The sequence below is a fragment of the Bos grunniens genome, chromosome X, assembly GCF_055505025.1.
Source record: "Bos grunniens cultivar Pamir isolate PY7600 chromosome X, Bosgru_T2T1.0, whole genome shotgun sequence".
Taxonomy (NCBI): Eukaryota; Metazoa; Chordata; class Mammalia; order Artiodactyla; family Bovidae; genus Bos; species Bos grunniens.
In genome coordinates, this window is record NC_141194.1 from 28,258,685 (window position 1) to 28,275,039 (window position 16,355).

At 43.7% G+C, this 16,355-nt stretch overlaps 1 protein-coding gene across 1 annotated transcript; it reads left to right on the forward strand.

Annotated features, from left to right (window-relative positions):
* Positions 1 to 2,585: 2,585 nt before the first annotated feature.
* Positions 2,586 to 4,643, forward strand: LOC147340046 (melanoma-associated antigen B2-like). Its single transcript, XM_086388355.1, has one exon. The coding sequence runs from the start codon at positions 2,698 to 2,700 to the stop codon at positions 4,156 to 4,158; it is 1,461 nt and encodes a 486-aa protein (XP_086244481.1). The 5' UTR covers positions 2,586 to 2,697; the 3' UTR covers positions 4,159 to 4,643.
* The last annotated feature ends 11,712 nt before the right edge of the window (positions 4,644 to 16,355 follow it).

Here is a 16,355-nt window from a genome sequence, read left to right on the forward strand (position 1 = left end):
TCTCCCCAGAGCAGTGCTCTGATTCCTTCCACTAGGGACTTGGGTTGGAGAAGGAAATGGCAACCCACTCCAGTGTTCTTGCCTGGAGAATCCCAGGGACGGGGGAGCCTGGAGGGCTGCCATCTCTGGGGTCGCATAGAGTCGGACATGACTGAAGCGACTTAGCAGCAGCAGTAGCAGGGACTTCGGAAGGCAAGGGCTTTGTTTGGGGGCTGTAGGACTTGGGTTTATAGATGGAGGCGTCCGGGGCTCTGATAAACTGCACACGTAGGACCCTGAGAGCGAATCCAGGGACAGATGAATATTGAGCTACGGGGCTTCCCGTAGCATGCTGCCCTTGCCGTCGACCCCAGACGACCTCACGTAGGGCCCTACGCAGCTCCTCTCCACTTCCGGTTCAAAGGCGAGGAGCTCGACCAGTAGCCGCAGCAACCATTTGGTGGAGACTTAGTTTCCAGGACTTGTCTGGAACCAAGGTGAGAACCTGAATGTAGCTGAAGGGACTTTCCCAACCCTCCCAGTAATAAAAGTGACCCATCCACATCCCACCCCTGTGATATGGCTCTTGTGGGCCCCTCAAGAGCCATATCGGCTGAATGTGGTCTAGAGTGTCTCAGGCTAAGGCGTTGGTCTGTGCAGGTAGGCCCAGATTCTACCCCGGAGGAGGTCTAGGACCTAGATTATGGCCCTGAGGGCTGAGGAGCAGAGTTCGACACTGCAAGAGGGCCACACTGAGCGACTCCCCTGTACTGGGCTCTAGCAGGCCTCGGGTAAGCTGGCCAACTGTGGTGCCCCCTGGTGTCCAATGGAGGTGGTTTTGGTGAAGTGAGAACCGTGCTCTAACAGAATAAACCCAGTTCAACAGATGGAGCTAGTCTGCAACATGATTCATGGTTGTGACGCTGAGTAAGGATGGCGGCCACTTCCTTAAGAAACGGGGCCACATAAAGCGCCAGCCCTGTTTTAAGGCCTGGGAGAATTGGGCGTTTTGACATGATACTTCCCGGGACATCTCAGGGAAATGAGCAACCAGGTCAAAGTGGTAGCCTTAGGTTATTAAGGGAGGGTTTCAGATTTGCCAGGGGTCATGATGAGAACATCGGGGGCTGTGGATATGTTCCACACCACATCATTCGGACCAAATCCTCCCTGACGTCATCCCTGGCAGACCTCAAGAATACATGTCAATCCCCACTGTGGGCTAAGGAGTGGTCAGCTAAGGCAGTGGTGAACAGAGGGAGAGCTCTTAGACCCTGTCATGTGTCAAATGTAGACCTTGGATACTTCTATGTCCTGGCTGTTGTAAATAGTGCTGCAGTGAACATTTGAGTACAAGTGTCTTTTTCAGTTAGTTTCCTCAGGATATATCCTCCGTAATGGTACTGTTGGCTCATGTGGTAGTTTTATTTCTAGTTTTTTATGCAGAGTGAATTAAGTCAGAAAGAAGAAAGCTAATATCATGTATTAATGCATATATATGGAATCCAGAAAGATGGTACTGATGAACCTCTTTGCAGGACAGCCTGGCTCTGCAGACATAGAGAACACACTGGTGTAAACAGTGGGGGAAGGAGAGGGAGGGACAGATTGAGAGAGTTACATTGAAAATGTACACATTACCATATGTAAAATAAATAACCACTGGGAATTAGTTTTATGACTCAGGGAGCTCAATGCCAGTGCTCTAACAGCTTAAGAGGGGTGGGATGGGGTGGAAAGGGGAGAGAGTTTGGAGAGGGAGGGGACATACAGTATACCTATGGCTGATTCATATTGATGTGGGGCAGAAAATAACATAATATTGTAAAGATATTATCCTTCCATTAAAAATAAATAAATTTGTCTTAAAAAAGACATATAGAAGAAAAGAGAAGCAAAAAAAAAAAAAAAATTAACTTTGAATTGGGATCTTGGATGGGACCACAGGGACATCAACCTGCCTGCAACAGCTTCCATTCTTAGGAGACCGTGTTTGGGAAGATTAGGTCATCTTCACTTCCTCCTGTGGGGACACAGGGTGATCGGCTTTTACTATCAGACAGGTATCAGTTCAGGAGAAAGGGGAGGTTCTCTGGCAGGCGCCCAGTTAAGGAACCTGAGTGAGGACTCAGAGCATGCATCCCAACCCTTGGATTTCAGCCCAGGAAATCTCAGGGATGGGCTGTGAGGTTGAACATCTGCTTTACTGTTTTATACCAAGTCTAGGGGAGGGGAAATGTCTTGTCTGAAGGTGCAGCCACCAGTTAGCAAATGGAGAATAGTGCCCAGCATTTTAAGGATCCAAGGTAAGGACCATGAATGATGATCCCAGTGAACTCAGGGTAGAAAAGACCCTACTGAGCTCTCAGCACTGGGTATCCCCTGGGAGGGAGGTGGACTGAGGCATCCCTTCACTTGCTTCTGGATCATGTGGAGGTCTGAAGTGTCTGCATCAGAGCCAGGACTTGATGTGATAATACTGAAGATGAGCAGAGAGGACCCCACTGTCAGCACCTGGTGTCACCTCAGTAAATCCAAAGCAGGGCTGAGAGGATGTAGAGGAATAGTAAGGCCTCTGTTCTTCCTCTGGGATTCTCAGGAGACAAGCTGAGCAGGAAAACAGGAGGCTTGTGGGTTCCTAGGGCAGTGTCCTCAAGGACACCTGCAGAGGCGGCCTTTGATTAAGCCAAGGTAGAATGTCCCTGTTCTAACGTGCTCATGTCAGCTCATTCTCCATCCTCCAGGTGCCCCAATCTCCTGTCTATTGGCCCAGACCCCTGCCTGCGGTCCCTGACCACAGCTGTCATGCCTCGTGGGCAGAAGAGTAAGCACCGTGCTCGTGAGAAACGTCGCCAGGCCCGGGCTGAGATCCAGGGTCTTCATGATCAGGTTACCACATCTAGGGGAGAAGAGACCACCTCCTCCTCCCCTCCTGATTCAGAGAGTGCTTGCTCAAGCTCGTCTGCTGCTGGCACTGCCATGGGGCCTCTGGGAGCCCAAGGCACCACCAGTGCTGCTGCAGGTGCTATACGCAAAAGATCTGGTGGTGGTGGCACAGCACGCTCGATATCTGGTGTAGGTGCCGAGGGCCAAGTTCAGGGAGGTGAAAATTCCTCCCAGGCCTCAGCTGCTGCTGAGAGCTCTCACACAGATCTTCTGACCATGGAGTCAGAGAATTTGGTTAAGTACATGCTGTTAAAGTATAAGATGAGGGAGCTAATTAAGAGGTCAGAAATGGTGAAGGTTATCCACAGAAGGTACAAGGCGCAATTCCCTGAGATCCTCAGCAGGGCCTCTGAGCACATGGAGATGGTGTTTGGCCTGGTGCTGAAGGAAATCAGGCCCAACAGTCACTGCTATACCCTGGTGAGCAACCTAGATCTCAGCGACAGTGAGTCTATGAGAGGTGACTGGGGGCTGCCGAAGAATGGTCTTCTGATGCCTCTGCTGGGTGTCATCTACCTGAATGGCCATCGTGCCTCTGAGGAGGAGGTCTGGAAGTTCCTGAATATTCTGGGCATCTATGATGGAAGAATGCACTTCATCTTTGGAGACACCAGGAAGCTCATCACAGAGGATCTGGTGCAGGAAGAGTACCTGGAATACAACCAGGTGCCTGGCAGCGATCCCCCTCGCTATGAGTTCCTGTGGGGTCCTAAAGCGCTCACAGAAAACAGCAAGACGAAAGTCCTGCAATTTTTGACTAAGGTCAACAATTTGGTCCCTGACGCCTTACTGCCGTATTATGAGGAGGCTTTGAGAGAGGAGGCAGAGAGAACCGGAGCCAGAGCTGCAACCGGGACCGGCCCTTCTGCCTCAGCCAGCACTGGCCCTTCTGCCTCGGCCAGACCTGGCACTTCTGCTGCAGCCAGGGCTGGCACTTCAGCATCAGCCAGGGCTGACATGTCTGCCTTGGCCAGGGCTGGCCCTTTGGCCTCGGCCAGGGCTGGTCCTTCTGCCTCGGCCAGACCTGGCACTTCTGCTGCAGCCAGGGCTGGCACTTCAGCCTCAGCCAGGGCTGACATGTCTGCCTTGGCCAGGGCTGGCCCTTCAGCCTCAGCCAGCGCTGGCCCTTCTGCCTCGGCCAGACCTGGCACTTCTGCTGCAGCCAGGGCTGGCACTTCTGCCTCAACCAGTGCCCACTCCAGGGCCACATCCAGCTGCTCATCTGGCCCCTAGTGTGGTCTGAAGCCCATTCTTCACTTTGTGGTTGGAAAAGCCTGTCAACCTGTGTTCCGAATATGCATCAATAACTTGTTGACTTTTTATTCCTCAATTTTCAATTGTTACTTTTTACAACAAAGTTTATTTTAGGTTCATGATAGAAGTATTTGAATTACATGGGTCTCATGCTGTTTGCTGTTTGTCAGATTTAGGATTAAGAGTTTTTTTCTTTGAAATACATACTGGAAATCCTCAAATCACTTTTGTGATCCAAGATGAGAATAACTACACTTTAGGATAAGAATATCCATAGAAATATGCAAGACACCACACTAAGGCTCAGAACATAGAAGCACAGACAAATAGCTGAAAGTTTGTAAATTTTTGGTTTGCTTTACTTACTCTCTGTTTAGTTTCCCTTTATATAAATGTAAAAGATATATACTTTGATTGGATTATATTTTTCAAGAATGTTTGAGAATATAAATTACAGCAAATGATTTATACGTGGTTCTTCTTTTACACAAACATTAATTGAGCATCTGCTCTTAAGAAAACTTCATGCTTGTACTGGCAATGTTTAGTCAAAAAAAAAAAAAGCAGTGCATGCCTCTGCCCATGCAGTTATAGTTTCTCAGAGAAGCTGTCATTATTTGGAAGAGGCTGAGTTACTCTCTAAATCAGAACGAACAAGAAAGAAGCAAGGTAAAGAGGGGGTGGCAAGAACATATTACTTTGGTTTCATTGCTAAGCAGAAGTTTGGCTGATTGGGGAGGTTGGATCTTTTTTATTTTTTATCAGAACACTGCATAGTCCGTGATATCTCTTAGATGCAAAAAAAAAAAAAAAAAAAAAACCAACCCAGCTGATGTAACATCTGAGGTCAAGATAATCGTAGTGATAACTGCCATTGCCCCTAATGTCTCAATAGATATAGGCGCCATGCCCAATGCTTTCCATAAATACATATATTCCACCAATCCTACCAGACAGAGCTTATCAAACTCACTTTACAGTGGAGAGCCTGAGGCTTATACAGTTAGAGTTTGGTTTTGTGCCAAAATACTTAAGGCTGGTAATTGACAGAGCTGGGACTAGACTCCTGCCCTAAACTAACATGAGCACTCATACTATTCTCTCCCCACCCTGAGACACACCCTCGTCTTTTTTTTAAACAAGTACTTTTGACATTTCATTTCCTTTTCCTTATTTATTTACTTTTTATTTATTTATTTATTTGGCTGTGCTGAATCTTATTTGCGGCACATGGGATTTACTTCCCTGACAAGGGATCGAACCTGGGCCCCCTGCATCGGGAGCCTGGGGTGCTAGCCACTGGACCACCAGGAAAGTCCCCACCCTGTATCTTTTATTTCAGTGTTTTTCTCAGCACTTCAAAATTTGTCCTAGGTGATAAAAAAAGAATGCCCTTGTGCTCAAGCTACTGGATTGGAATGTGTAGCCAGAGCAGTAAGAATACCAAATATATTTAACAAAAAATACGTATACCTTATTCATTACTCACAGATGAATGAAAGAGACAATATTCTGTGCCAGTATAAGCATGTACGTTGGCCGTGTTAGATAACCTCTGAAGACCAAGGGCTCTCCATATCTTGCTTACAGTCTCTTGCCTATAGAAAGTAAATCTATCAGAACAGAAATGCCATGAGAACCTTCACCTGGCTGATGAGGAGGTAGATTGATGTACTTTTTTTTTTCCCTGACGGGCTACCAACTCTCCTTGGACTCCTTGGGCTATAGCTTGTCCATCTCCCATCACTCCTGGGACAGGGACCCATTCATTCTCTGTAGCACTGCAGAGCAAACACAGCTCAAGAGTTTGCAGAGATGTGGAATTTCCCCAGAAGCCTTTAATCCAAAACACAGCAAGATGAGGACCCCATGGAGGAGGATTGAGGAGAGCAACACCCCAGAATATGGGGTGGGGGGTCACTGGGACAGCACTCCCGTCTGCTCTCAGACACAGGATCTCAGAACTGTTAGGCTAAGCATGCCTCGCTTATTTTTCAGGCTTCTCAGAAACTTGGTCTTGGGACCGAGTTCTGAGGTTAGATAGGAGAGAGGGTCAGTCTCTCAGAAATGATGGTGATAAACCTGAATGAGGGTGATAGAAAGACCCAGCCACAACAGTAGCAACTGGTAAAGACCCGTCCTCATTGGCAATCCCATGAAGTCCAGAACAATCCAGGCTGCTGTGGTTAACTCAGGTCCCGGGAAGGTGGGGACATTGGGAATCAGCAGAGTCCTCAGCCTCAGATCAGCAGAGAATAGAGCCCCAGGAAGGGTGCAGAGTCAAATTGAAGACCCAGGGTGTGGAAGTGGAAGCCCCTCAACCCCAGCCGACAGGGCTACACTAAGTCCCTCCTCTCCAGTTAGCCCTGGGAAGCATAGGTAAGTGCTAGCCAGCTCAAGGGCCCCCTGACTTCTGGCTGGAGGGTGTCAAGGAGATGTGGACCTTGGTTTATAGGCTGGCTCTTCATCAAAGAATGGAAATCCCAGGCATGACATTTGCACAGTCCTCTATGAGGAGTGTGTCAGCCAACTACCCCATTACAGATAAATTCTTAGAAAGTCCTGCAAATGTAATGGGCCCTGGGAGGGAAGAGGCAGGGCTTTCAGAGTAAGTGTATCCCTTATTTCCTGAAGGAGAATGGCTTCAGGGCTTAAAGTCCTTGGACTAATGGAGGAAGCCTCTATCAGCTGAGGAAGGGTACCCAGTTCCTAACAGGAATCAACAGATGGCACTGACTGACAGCGAAGGATCCCTCCCAGAAAGAAGGGGGCTACAGAGGGCACTGTTCCTGTTAGGCCTTAGACTGTGCCACTTAGGCCTGGTGACATGGTAAGTCCTACTCACTTCCTTCCAGAACATCTCATGGAGGTAAAGAACCTCATCCTGATCAAAGGGAGCAGCCACAGCTCATAGAAGTATGATTTCCAGATTGTGCCAGAAGCCAAGGTAAGGACCCTGATGACTGAAAAGACCACCCACCTCAAAACAATGGGGCAGAACTTATTCCTTCCACTACTGTTAGCCTCGGAAGACCACAGGCTGTGGTGGCCCAATGAGGCAAATTCCACCTCTTCCTCGCGGATCTCAGGGAATTGGGGGCTTGAGGGGAGAAGCCTTAAGGTAAGTCAGTGAATATTTCCAGGTTGTAAATATTTCAAGGTTATTTCTAAGTCAGGGTGAGGATGGTAAAGAATGTGGGAACCCACATACCAGGATGACCACATAGAATCCTCCCTAGTATCAGGCTAGAAGGCCCCAGGCAGAGTTGTCAGCCCAAGGGACCCTTCAGTTCTGACCGAGGAGTAGCAGGAAAGTTAGGGTTTTGGTCTGATGGTGGTGGTCCCATGTCAACAGAGGGGGGGATCTTGGGCTTGGCTGAGAGTCAAATTTGGGACCCTGGTTTGGAACTCTGATTTGGGACCCTGGGAGGAACTGTCTTTTATCCTCAACCAGCTTCTAGAGCTTTCATCCTTGTGAGACTATGGACAGGGGTAGGTAGATAAGGCCACCCTTATTTCCTCCTCCAGGCTCCCAGGGAGGTATGGGTCTTACTATGAGGAGATAAGCCTCAGGTCCAGAAGGAGGGGATTCCCCAGGCCCCACCAGAAGTCAAATTTTGGAGCCTGAGTGCAGACTGAGGGGTGGACCCATCCTTGAATAGAGACAAAGAGTGTCATGCCATACCCTTTGATATCAGTTCTAGAAAGCTCCGGGGAGGGCTGTCAGGCAAGGCTTTCCCTTACTTCTTTATATCAGGCCTTCTTTTTGTCATTGTTGAATCACTAAGTCATGCCTGGCTCTTTTTTGATTCATGGACTGTAGCCCCCCAGGCTCCTCTGTCCATGGGATTCTTCAGGGAAAAACTGGAGTGGGTTGCCATTTCCTCCTCCAGGGAATCTTCCCAACACAGGGACTGATTTAGGTCTCCTGCAGCTCCTGTATGTACCACAGGCAGATACTTTACTGCTGAGCCACTAGAGTGGTCCTATTTCAGGCCTAAGGGAGGTCAGATCTTTGCTGGAAAGTGCAGCCGCCAGTCATGAGAAAGGAGGCATATGGTGCCTTCCAGGCACTGTGGTAGATGGTTTACAATTACCATGCCACCAGTCCTTCCAGACAGGGCTTCTCAAACTCCACAGATAAAGAGCCTGAGGCGCTCTCAGAGTTTAATGACCTGACAAACTTCCCATGGCTGGTAAGTGGCAAGGATGGTCGTAGGCCCTTGAGTTGAGTTAGTCTAAAGCTCACCCTCTCACTCCTGCAAGCCTGAGCTGACCTTGTGCCCTTAATTCCCCTTTTATTTTCATTACTGTGAACTGTATCAGAAGCAATAAGAAGAAGGACTCTCAGGTCAAACTATTATATTATAATACATAGCTAGAGCAATAATAATAATAAAACTAAAATAAATGTGACATATGAAGAGAAGAAACAAAGCAATGATGTTTGCTGACAATAGGATCATCTGTCCATATATATGAAGTCTCGGATAAGCTTAAAAGATCTGAAAGCTTTACGGTTACACATAAGCTCCAAAGATCAGGATTCAAAAACAAATCATCTCAGAGCCATTGCTTTGTATAAAGAAATATCTATTAGACATAAAATATAAAGTTTATGTATTCAAACATAAGTTCCCTGTGAAGTCTGGCTGAAGGAGAGAAGGGACAGGTTTGCCGGGGTCCAGCTCCAGCAGCCAGGGAATCAGCCTGAAGGGATGAGCGGTGCCGGCCAAGAATGATGTAGCCTCTGACTCGAGGTATGGGACTACATGTTTATTTCAAGCATCAGGTCTTCTTTTATACTTTGACAAAAGCATTAGGTCAGAGGTTTGACATTTTTCAGTTCCCCCTCACCCAGATTTATTGTCTCATTGTTGCCCTTTAAACAGAGTTCCTGTTTCAGCCATTCTCTCAGAATGGTGTTTACTTGTGATTACATTGTAACTCATGCTTATGTCTGGGCTGCATACCACATTCCTCAGTTTATTTCTTACCTTTCTAAATTCTGCTTGCCCCTAGTATCCTAAGCTCACTCTCTCCTAAAAAGGCTTCTCGCTATTCTTAATTATTCCTAAACCCTAAACTCAGCAAACTTCCTTTGCCATCAACATTTCCCTCACAAACAGGTCTCAGATAACAATCCTTCCCATGGCCTCAAGCTGCGGCCTACATGCTCACCCTGGGACATTCTTTGTAAAAATCCTTGAACAAATGCCAATGGTTACTTTATAGATCATTTTCTGGGCACAACTGCAGAAGGCTTTGTGCTTTCTCATAGTTCTCTGAAGAACAATAAGCACCTTAACATTCTTTCCAGCCAACTCAACCGAAGAAAGAACAAGTCAGAATCACAAAACCTAATCCTTTCATCCTGGGACTGTGCCTGTGGGATGAGGTGAGGGGGTTGGGGCCATGCCTCCATTTTGTCAGTAATGCCTAACACGGCTCCCAACACAGGTTACCATGTTTGTTTCTCTCACAGGTCTCTACCTGGGCCCCCTTACTTATGCCATGGATTTCCCATCTCTCCTCACTCCTAGGACAGGGACTCCTTCTCTGCAACACTTGCAGTAGAGAAACTGCTTGGGGCTTTTCAGGGATGTGACATTTCCCAAGAAGCCATTTATCAAAGGAGCAAGGGCCTATAGGAAGATAGCCATGCATCTGGACTGAGGAAAGCAACACCCCCAGAATATTAGGTATAAGAAGGCTCCAGGCAGAGCTCTCAAGCTGAACATCACGCTCACAGTACAGTTGTCAGGGGCTTGAGACCTTTGGTGTAAGGAGGGCGATCTCAGGTCAGAGAAGGAATTGTCAGATATATATGTAAAGCCCCTTCAAAAGAAGTGAAAGAAATAGCCACCCAGAACCACTGGGGTTCTGTAGCGTCCATTTACTGATATCAGCCCTGGGAGGTCCTGAATTCCATCATAGGATGAGGAAGAGAGAGGCCTTGAGAGCTGAGAAAGACAGAGCACTACTGCCATGGGCAGGGCACATTCCAGAACTAAGTCTTCCAGCTCCTCCCACATAGTGACATCCAGGGCAGATCCTTCATCTTGTGATTGAAAACAGGAGTAAGTATTCCAAGTAACTGAGTGCCAAGGTGGAGCTGAAAGGAACATATTCCATGTCTTCTTTTGTTCTTACTTGACCTCAGTAACTGGAAGATGTATCTTTTTCTGTTTAGGGCTTTCTTTTTCTTTTTTGGTACTCTTAAAATACTTTTCCTTGTAATTGAAAGTTTATTTGACTTCCATATCTGTGTTTATGAACAAAGTATATCCCACTTATTGCTGTATTTCAGTGTAAGTATAAAGGTTTTGGTATTTTGTATAATGAATCAAGTCCTTGAATCTCCCTTTGTGGTTCAGAACAAGATAAAATGTCAAGAGAACTGGCATTTGCTTGCCAGTGTGAATGAACACAGAAAAATTGTTGGTATCGGGAAATAAAGAAAACGGTCCTGACTGAGTGGCATCTGTAATACAGTGGAATGGGAATTCCCAGCCCCTGTATCCCCTCAGCAGCCCAGATTTTAACATTGTATAAGTAACAAAATACCTTTATAGAAGGTCCAGAATGCAATTAAGAAATTGCATTACCACAGGTAAGCATATAGTTTAGATCAGCTGTACTCGAAATGGGTAAGAACAGCAATTTGACTTTATTGGCATTAGCCCTTGTCTCAGGCTGGCACAGTTCAGTACCAAGAGAGATTGTGACCTTTCTTGGTGGGGGAAAGTGAGAGTGGGGTGAATGTTCCGAGTGTCCAGGAAAATGTTAGAACTAAGAAATGAATTCAACAAAGCTGCAGGACACAAAATAACACGCAAAAAATCAGTTGTGTTTGTAAACATTAACAACAAACTATCTGAAAAAAAATTAAGAAAACAGTTCTATTTCAAAAACATCAAAAAGAATAAAATACTTAGAAATAAGTTTAACCAAGGAAGTAAAAGATCTATACACTGAAAACAAGGAGACATTGATTGAAGAAAGTGGAAAAGACACAAATAAAATGATGTCCCAAGTATACGGATTGGAAGAATTCACATTGTTAAAATATTCATACTACCCAAAGTGATTTACAGATTTAATGTAATGTGTGTCATAATTCCAGTGGAATTTTCCAGAGTAATAGGCTAAAATTCATATGACACCTCAAAAGACCTTGAATAGATAAAGTAATCTTGACAAAGAGGAGCAAAGGTGTAAGTATGGTGCTTCTTGATTTTGAACTATAGTTCAAGACAGTGTGATACCAGGATAAACATAGACACACAGATCAACTGAACAGAATACAGCCATGTATAAACCCATGCGTATATAGGCAAGTAATCCTTAACAACGGCACTAAGAATACAAAAGGAAAAAAAATGTATCCTCAATCAACAAATAGTGTTGAAAAAATGGAAAATCTGCCTGCAAAGAGTAAAACTAGAGTCTTATCTTGCATAATACTCAAAAAAATGGATTCAAGACCTTAAAATGAGGCCAGAAATCATAAAATTCTTAGAAGAAAACATAGGGGAAAGCTCCTCGTCAGTGGTCATGGCAATGTTTTGTGTTTTTTTGTTTTTAATTTGACAACAGAAACACAGACAAGAAAAAGAAAAATCAGTGGGGCTACATCAAATTAAAAAGATTCTGTAGAGCAATGGAAACAATCAACAAAATGAAAAGGTGAAATAGAAAAACTTTGCAAGCCATATATCTGATAAGTTAATATGTAAATTATAAAAGGAACTCATACAACTCAATTACAGACTAATTAATTAAAAATAACTAAAAAAACGAGCAAAGAACCTAAATATTTTCTAAGGAAGACATAGAAATGGCCAACAGCTATGTGAACAGGGGCTCAGCATCACTAATCATCAGTGAGATGGTAATCCAGACCACAATAACAGATCACCTCATACCTGTTGGGAGAACTATTATCAAAAAGCCAAGTGATAAGAAGTGTTGGCAAGGGTGTTGAGAAAAGGGAACCTTTGCACACAGTTGCTGGGAATATAAATTGGCACAGCCACTATGGAAAACAGTGTGGAGGTTCCTCAGAAAATCACAACTGTAACTATCGTACGACTCAGCATTTCCACGTCTGAGTATGTAGTTGACCCTTGAACAACACAAGATTGAACTGTGCAGGTCCACTTATAGATGAATTTTTTTCAATAAATACATTGGAAAACTATTCCGAGATTTGAGATAGCCTGAAAAAACTCACAGGTGACATGCATAGCCTAGAAATATAAAAAATTAAGGGAAAGGTGTCATGAATGCATAAAATTTATATAGATACTAGTCTATTTTATCACTTACTGCCATAAAATATGCACAAATATGAAAAGCTTAAATTTATCAAAAGTTGTGCACACACAGACACACACACACACACTTATGGACCATGAATAGCACTATTCATCTCTGATGAGCAGTTTCTGTAGTAAACTGTGATCGCAAAAAAAGTGATCACCAGTGGTTCTCAGGTATTTCTCACTGTGTTTAGTACGAGACCGTAAACCTTTTTTTTTTTTTTAATTTTATTTTATTTTTAAACTTTACATAATTATATTAGTTTTGTCAAATATCAAAATGAATCCATCACAGGTATACATGTGCTCCCCATCCTGAACCCTCCTCCCTCCTCCCTCCCCATACCATCCCTCTGGGTCGTCCCAGTGCACTAGCCCCAAGCATCCAGTATCCTGCATTGAACCTGAACTGGCAATAACACCGTTGAACTCATATGAAGTGCTGCTAGTGGTGCTGGAAGTGCTCTCAAGAAATAGAAGTCATGACATTCTATGAAAAAGTTGAATTACTTGTTGTGTACCACACTTTGGGTCTGCAGTCATGGTTGCTACCATTCCAAGATGACATACTCCTTTCCCTATTTGGAACCAGTTTGTTGTTCCATGTCCAGTTCTAACTGTTGCTTCCTGACATGCATACAGATTTCTCAAGAGGCAGGTCAGGTGTTCTGGTATTCTCATCTCTTTAAGTATTTTCCACAGTTTGTGGTGATTCACACAGTCAAAGGCTTTGGCATAGTCAATAAAGCAGAAATAGATGTTTTCCTGGAACTCTCTTGCTTTTTTGATAATCCGATGGATGTTGGCAATTTGATCTCTGGTTCCTCTGCCTTTTCTAAAACCAGCTTGAACATCTGGAAGTTCATGGTTCCCATATTGTTGAAGCCTGGCTTGGAGAATTTTGAGCATTACTTTACTAGCGTGTGAGATGAGTGCAATTGTGCAGTCGTTTGAGCATTCTTTGGCATTGCCTTTCTTTGGGATTTGGAATGAAAACTGACCTTTTCAGTCCTGTGGCTGTCTACGTTGATCAAAGCTTTTCTTCCAAGGAGCAAGCATCTTTTAATTTCATGGCTGCAGTCACCATCTGCAGTGATTTTGGAGGCCAAAAAAAATAAAAAATAAAGTCTCTCACTGTTTCCATCGCTTCCCCATTAATTTGTCATGATGTGATAGTATCATGTCATCTGCAAACAGTGCGTTTTACTTCTTTTTCAACTTGGATTCCTTTTATATCTTCTCTACTCTGATTGCCACAGCTAGGGCTTCTAAAATTATGTTGAGTAAAAGTGGAGACAATGGACATCCTTGAGATTTTCATATTAAGTGAAGTCAAAGACAAATATCACTCATATGTGGAATATAATTTTTAAAAATGATACAAAGGAACTTATTTAAAAAGTAGAAACAGACTGAACAGGTATACAAAATGAACTTATGGTTACCAAAGAGCAAATGGGGCAGGGAGCAATAAATCAGAAGCTTGAGATGAACATATATGTGTATATACACATTCTGTATATAAGGTAGATGGCCAACAAGTATCTACTCTATAGAGCAGGAAACTCAATATTCTGTGATAACTTATATGACAAAATATTCTTTAAAAGAATGGATATATGTATAGGTATAACTGAATCATTTTGTAGTACACCTGAGACTTATACAATATTGTAAATGAAGTGTACTCCAAGAAATTAAAAAAAAAAAAATCCCTGAGGAGAAAACAGATCTGTCCGGACAGGTTTTAATGCAGATGAAAGTGCCCTATTCTGGGGGATTTGCCACAAAGTACACACATTGCTAAAGAAGGGAAGTGAACTCCAGGATTTGTGACAGAAAGAGGCTACTTCTATGATTTTGTGCAAACGCTGTCAGGTTTTTGTGCAAATGATCAGGACTCCCCTAACCTATAGGGCTGCTAACCCTGAGCCTTCAAGGGAAATGATAAACACCATCTGTCAGTCTTTTGGTTGTACAACGAGAAGGCCGGACAACAGGAACCTTTGTGGGGATTGGTGTCATCAGTGCTTCATCCCTGAATTCAGGAAGTACCTTGGGGGTTATTGACTGCCTTTTAAAATTCTTTTGATATTGGACAATGCCCTTGGCCACCCAGAACCCCATGAGTTCAACACTGAAGGCGTCAAAGAGTCTCCTTTTCCCTAAACACAACATCTCTAAGTCAGCCTATAGATCAGAGGGTCAAAGGGACCTTTAAGGGTCATTACACAGGGTACTCTATGAAAATGATTGTCAATACTATGGAAGAGAACCCTGATAGAATATCATGAAGTCTGGAAGGATTACACAACTGAAGATGCAATTGTTGTCAGACACACACACACACACAAAGACCATGAAAGCCCAAACAATAAATTCCTGCTGAAGAAAACTGTCCAGGTGTTTTGCATGCCTTCATAGGATTTGTGACAGAGTCAGTCAAGGAAATCAAGAAAGAGACTGTGGATAAGACATGAAAGGGTGGGAGGGGGTGCAGAGTCCCAAAATACAGATCTTGGAAAAACCCAAGAGCTAACAGACCCTACAGCAGAGGAATTAACAAAATACCACTTGATGGAGATGAATGGTTCTGAACCAGAGCTGGATGATGAGGAACAAGATGTAGAAGAAGCAGTGCCAGAAAACAAATTGACATTAGACAATCTGGCAGAAGCGTTCTGAGGACTCAAGACTGCTTTTGACTCTTGTATGGCGTGGACCCTTCTATGATAAAGGCACTGAAAAGAAAGCAAATGGTGGAAGGAGGACTGATAACACACAGAAACGTTTTTAGAGAAATGAAAAAGCAAAATCTTCAGACAGAAATTACAATGTATTTCCATGAAGATACACTGAGTGTGCCTGCTTCCCCTGCCTCCCCTTCCACCTCCTCCACTCTTCCATCTCTGCCACTCATCAAGGTCAACCCCTCCTCTTCCTCCTCCTCTTCAGCCTACTCAGCAAGAAGGTGTCAGGAATGAAGACCTTCATGATGATCCACTTCCAGTCAATGAGTAGTAAATATTCATTGTGCCATATGGGTAATCAACTTATCTGTTGAGTATGTGTGTGAGTGTCTTTGTTCTACGAGCTAATAACTGTAGGCAAGGAGTGTATGAGATGTTTCTGTGTCATCATCTTCATCATCACCACCAGCTAAGTATTCATCATGAAGAATTTGCGTGCAAGACTTGTATTGAAATGGATAGCCTACCATTGCATAGGCAGAAGGTGAGTGATATTTAATATAAAATTAATAATGTTTCATTTTATTATTGTTTTATAACTTTAGTTTCAAAGACTTGTATTATTGCACACTGTCCCACCTCTCTCTTGTCAATGGATAAACTGCCTATCAGCCTGTCATCACAGGTAAGTGTTTTCCCTTAAAGTAACAATGTTTTCAGTACTGTTTGTGAAGTATTACCAAAATAGTGTATGCTATAAAAATTTTTAGCTATTCATTCATTACCGTATATGCTCCGCTATCATGAAGCAATCCTATCGATTACACTAGGCTACTATAAAGCAGTCATATTGCTGCTTCATTATCAAAGCTTGAGTCATTATACCTGTAAATAAATATGAATTTCTTTTCATATTATTTTTTCATGTTTGATATTTAGTGTCTCATGTGTATAGTCTTTTGTGTCATATAAGACAATATAGATGACTTGGAGCCAATTTTTCTTATAAATGGATGCTGTAAACTTACAATGTTGATAAATACAGTCCTGTGAATATGTTTTCTCTTATAATTTTCTTAATAACATTTTTTCTCTAGCTTACTTTATCCTAAGAATACAGTAGAAAATACTTATAGCATACAAAATATGCATTGACTGTTTA

Bases quoted from the DNA above. Each gene is read 5' to 3' on its own strand.
- LOC147340046 (XM_086388355.1), top strand. From the start codon at position 2,698: ATGTCAGCTCATTCTCCATCCTCCAGGTGCCCCAATCTCCTGTCTATT.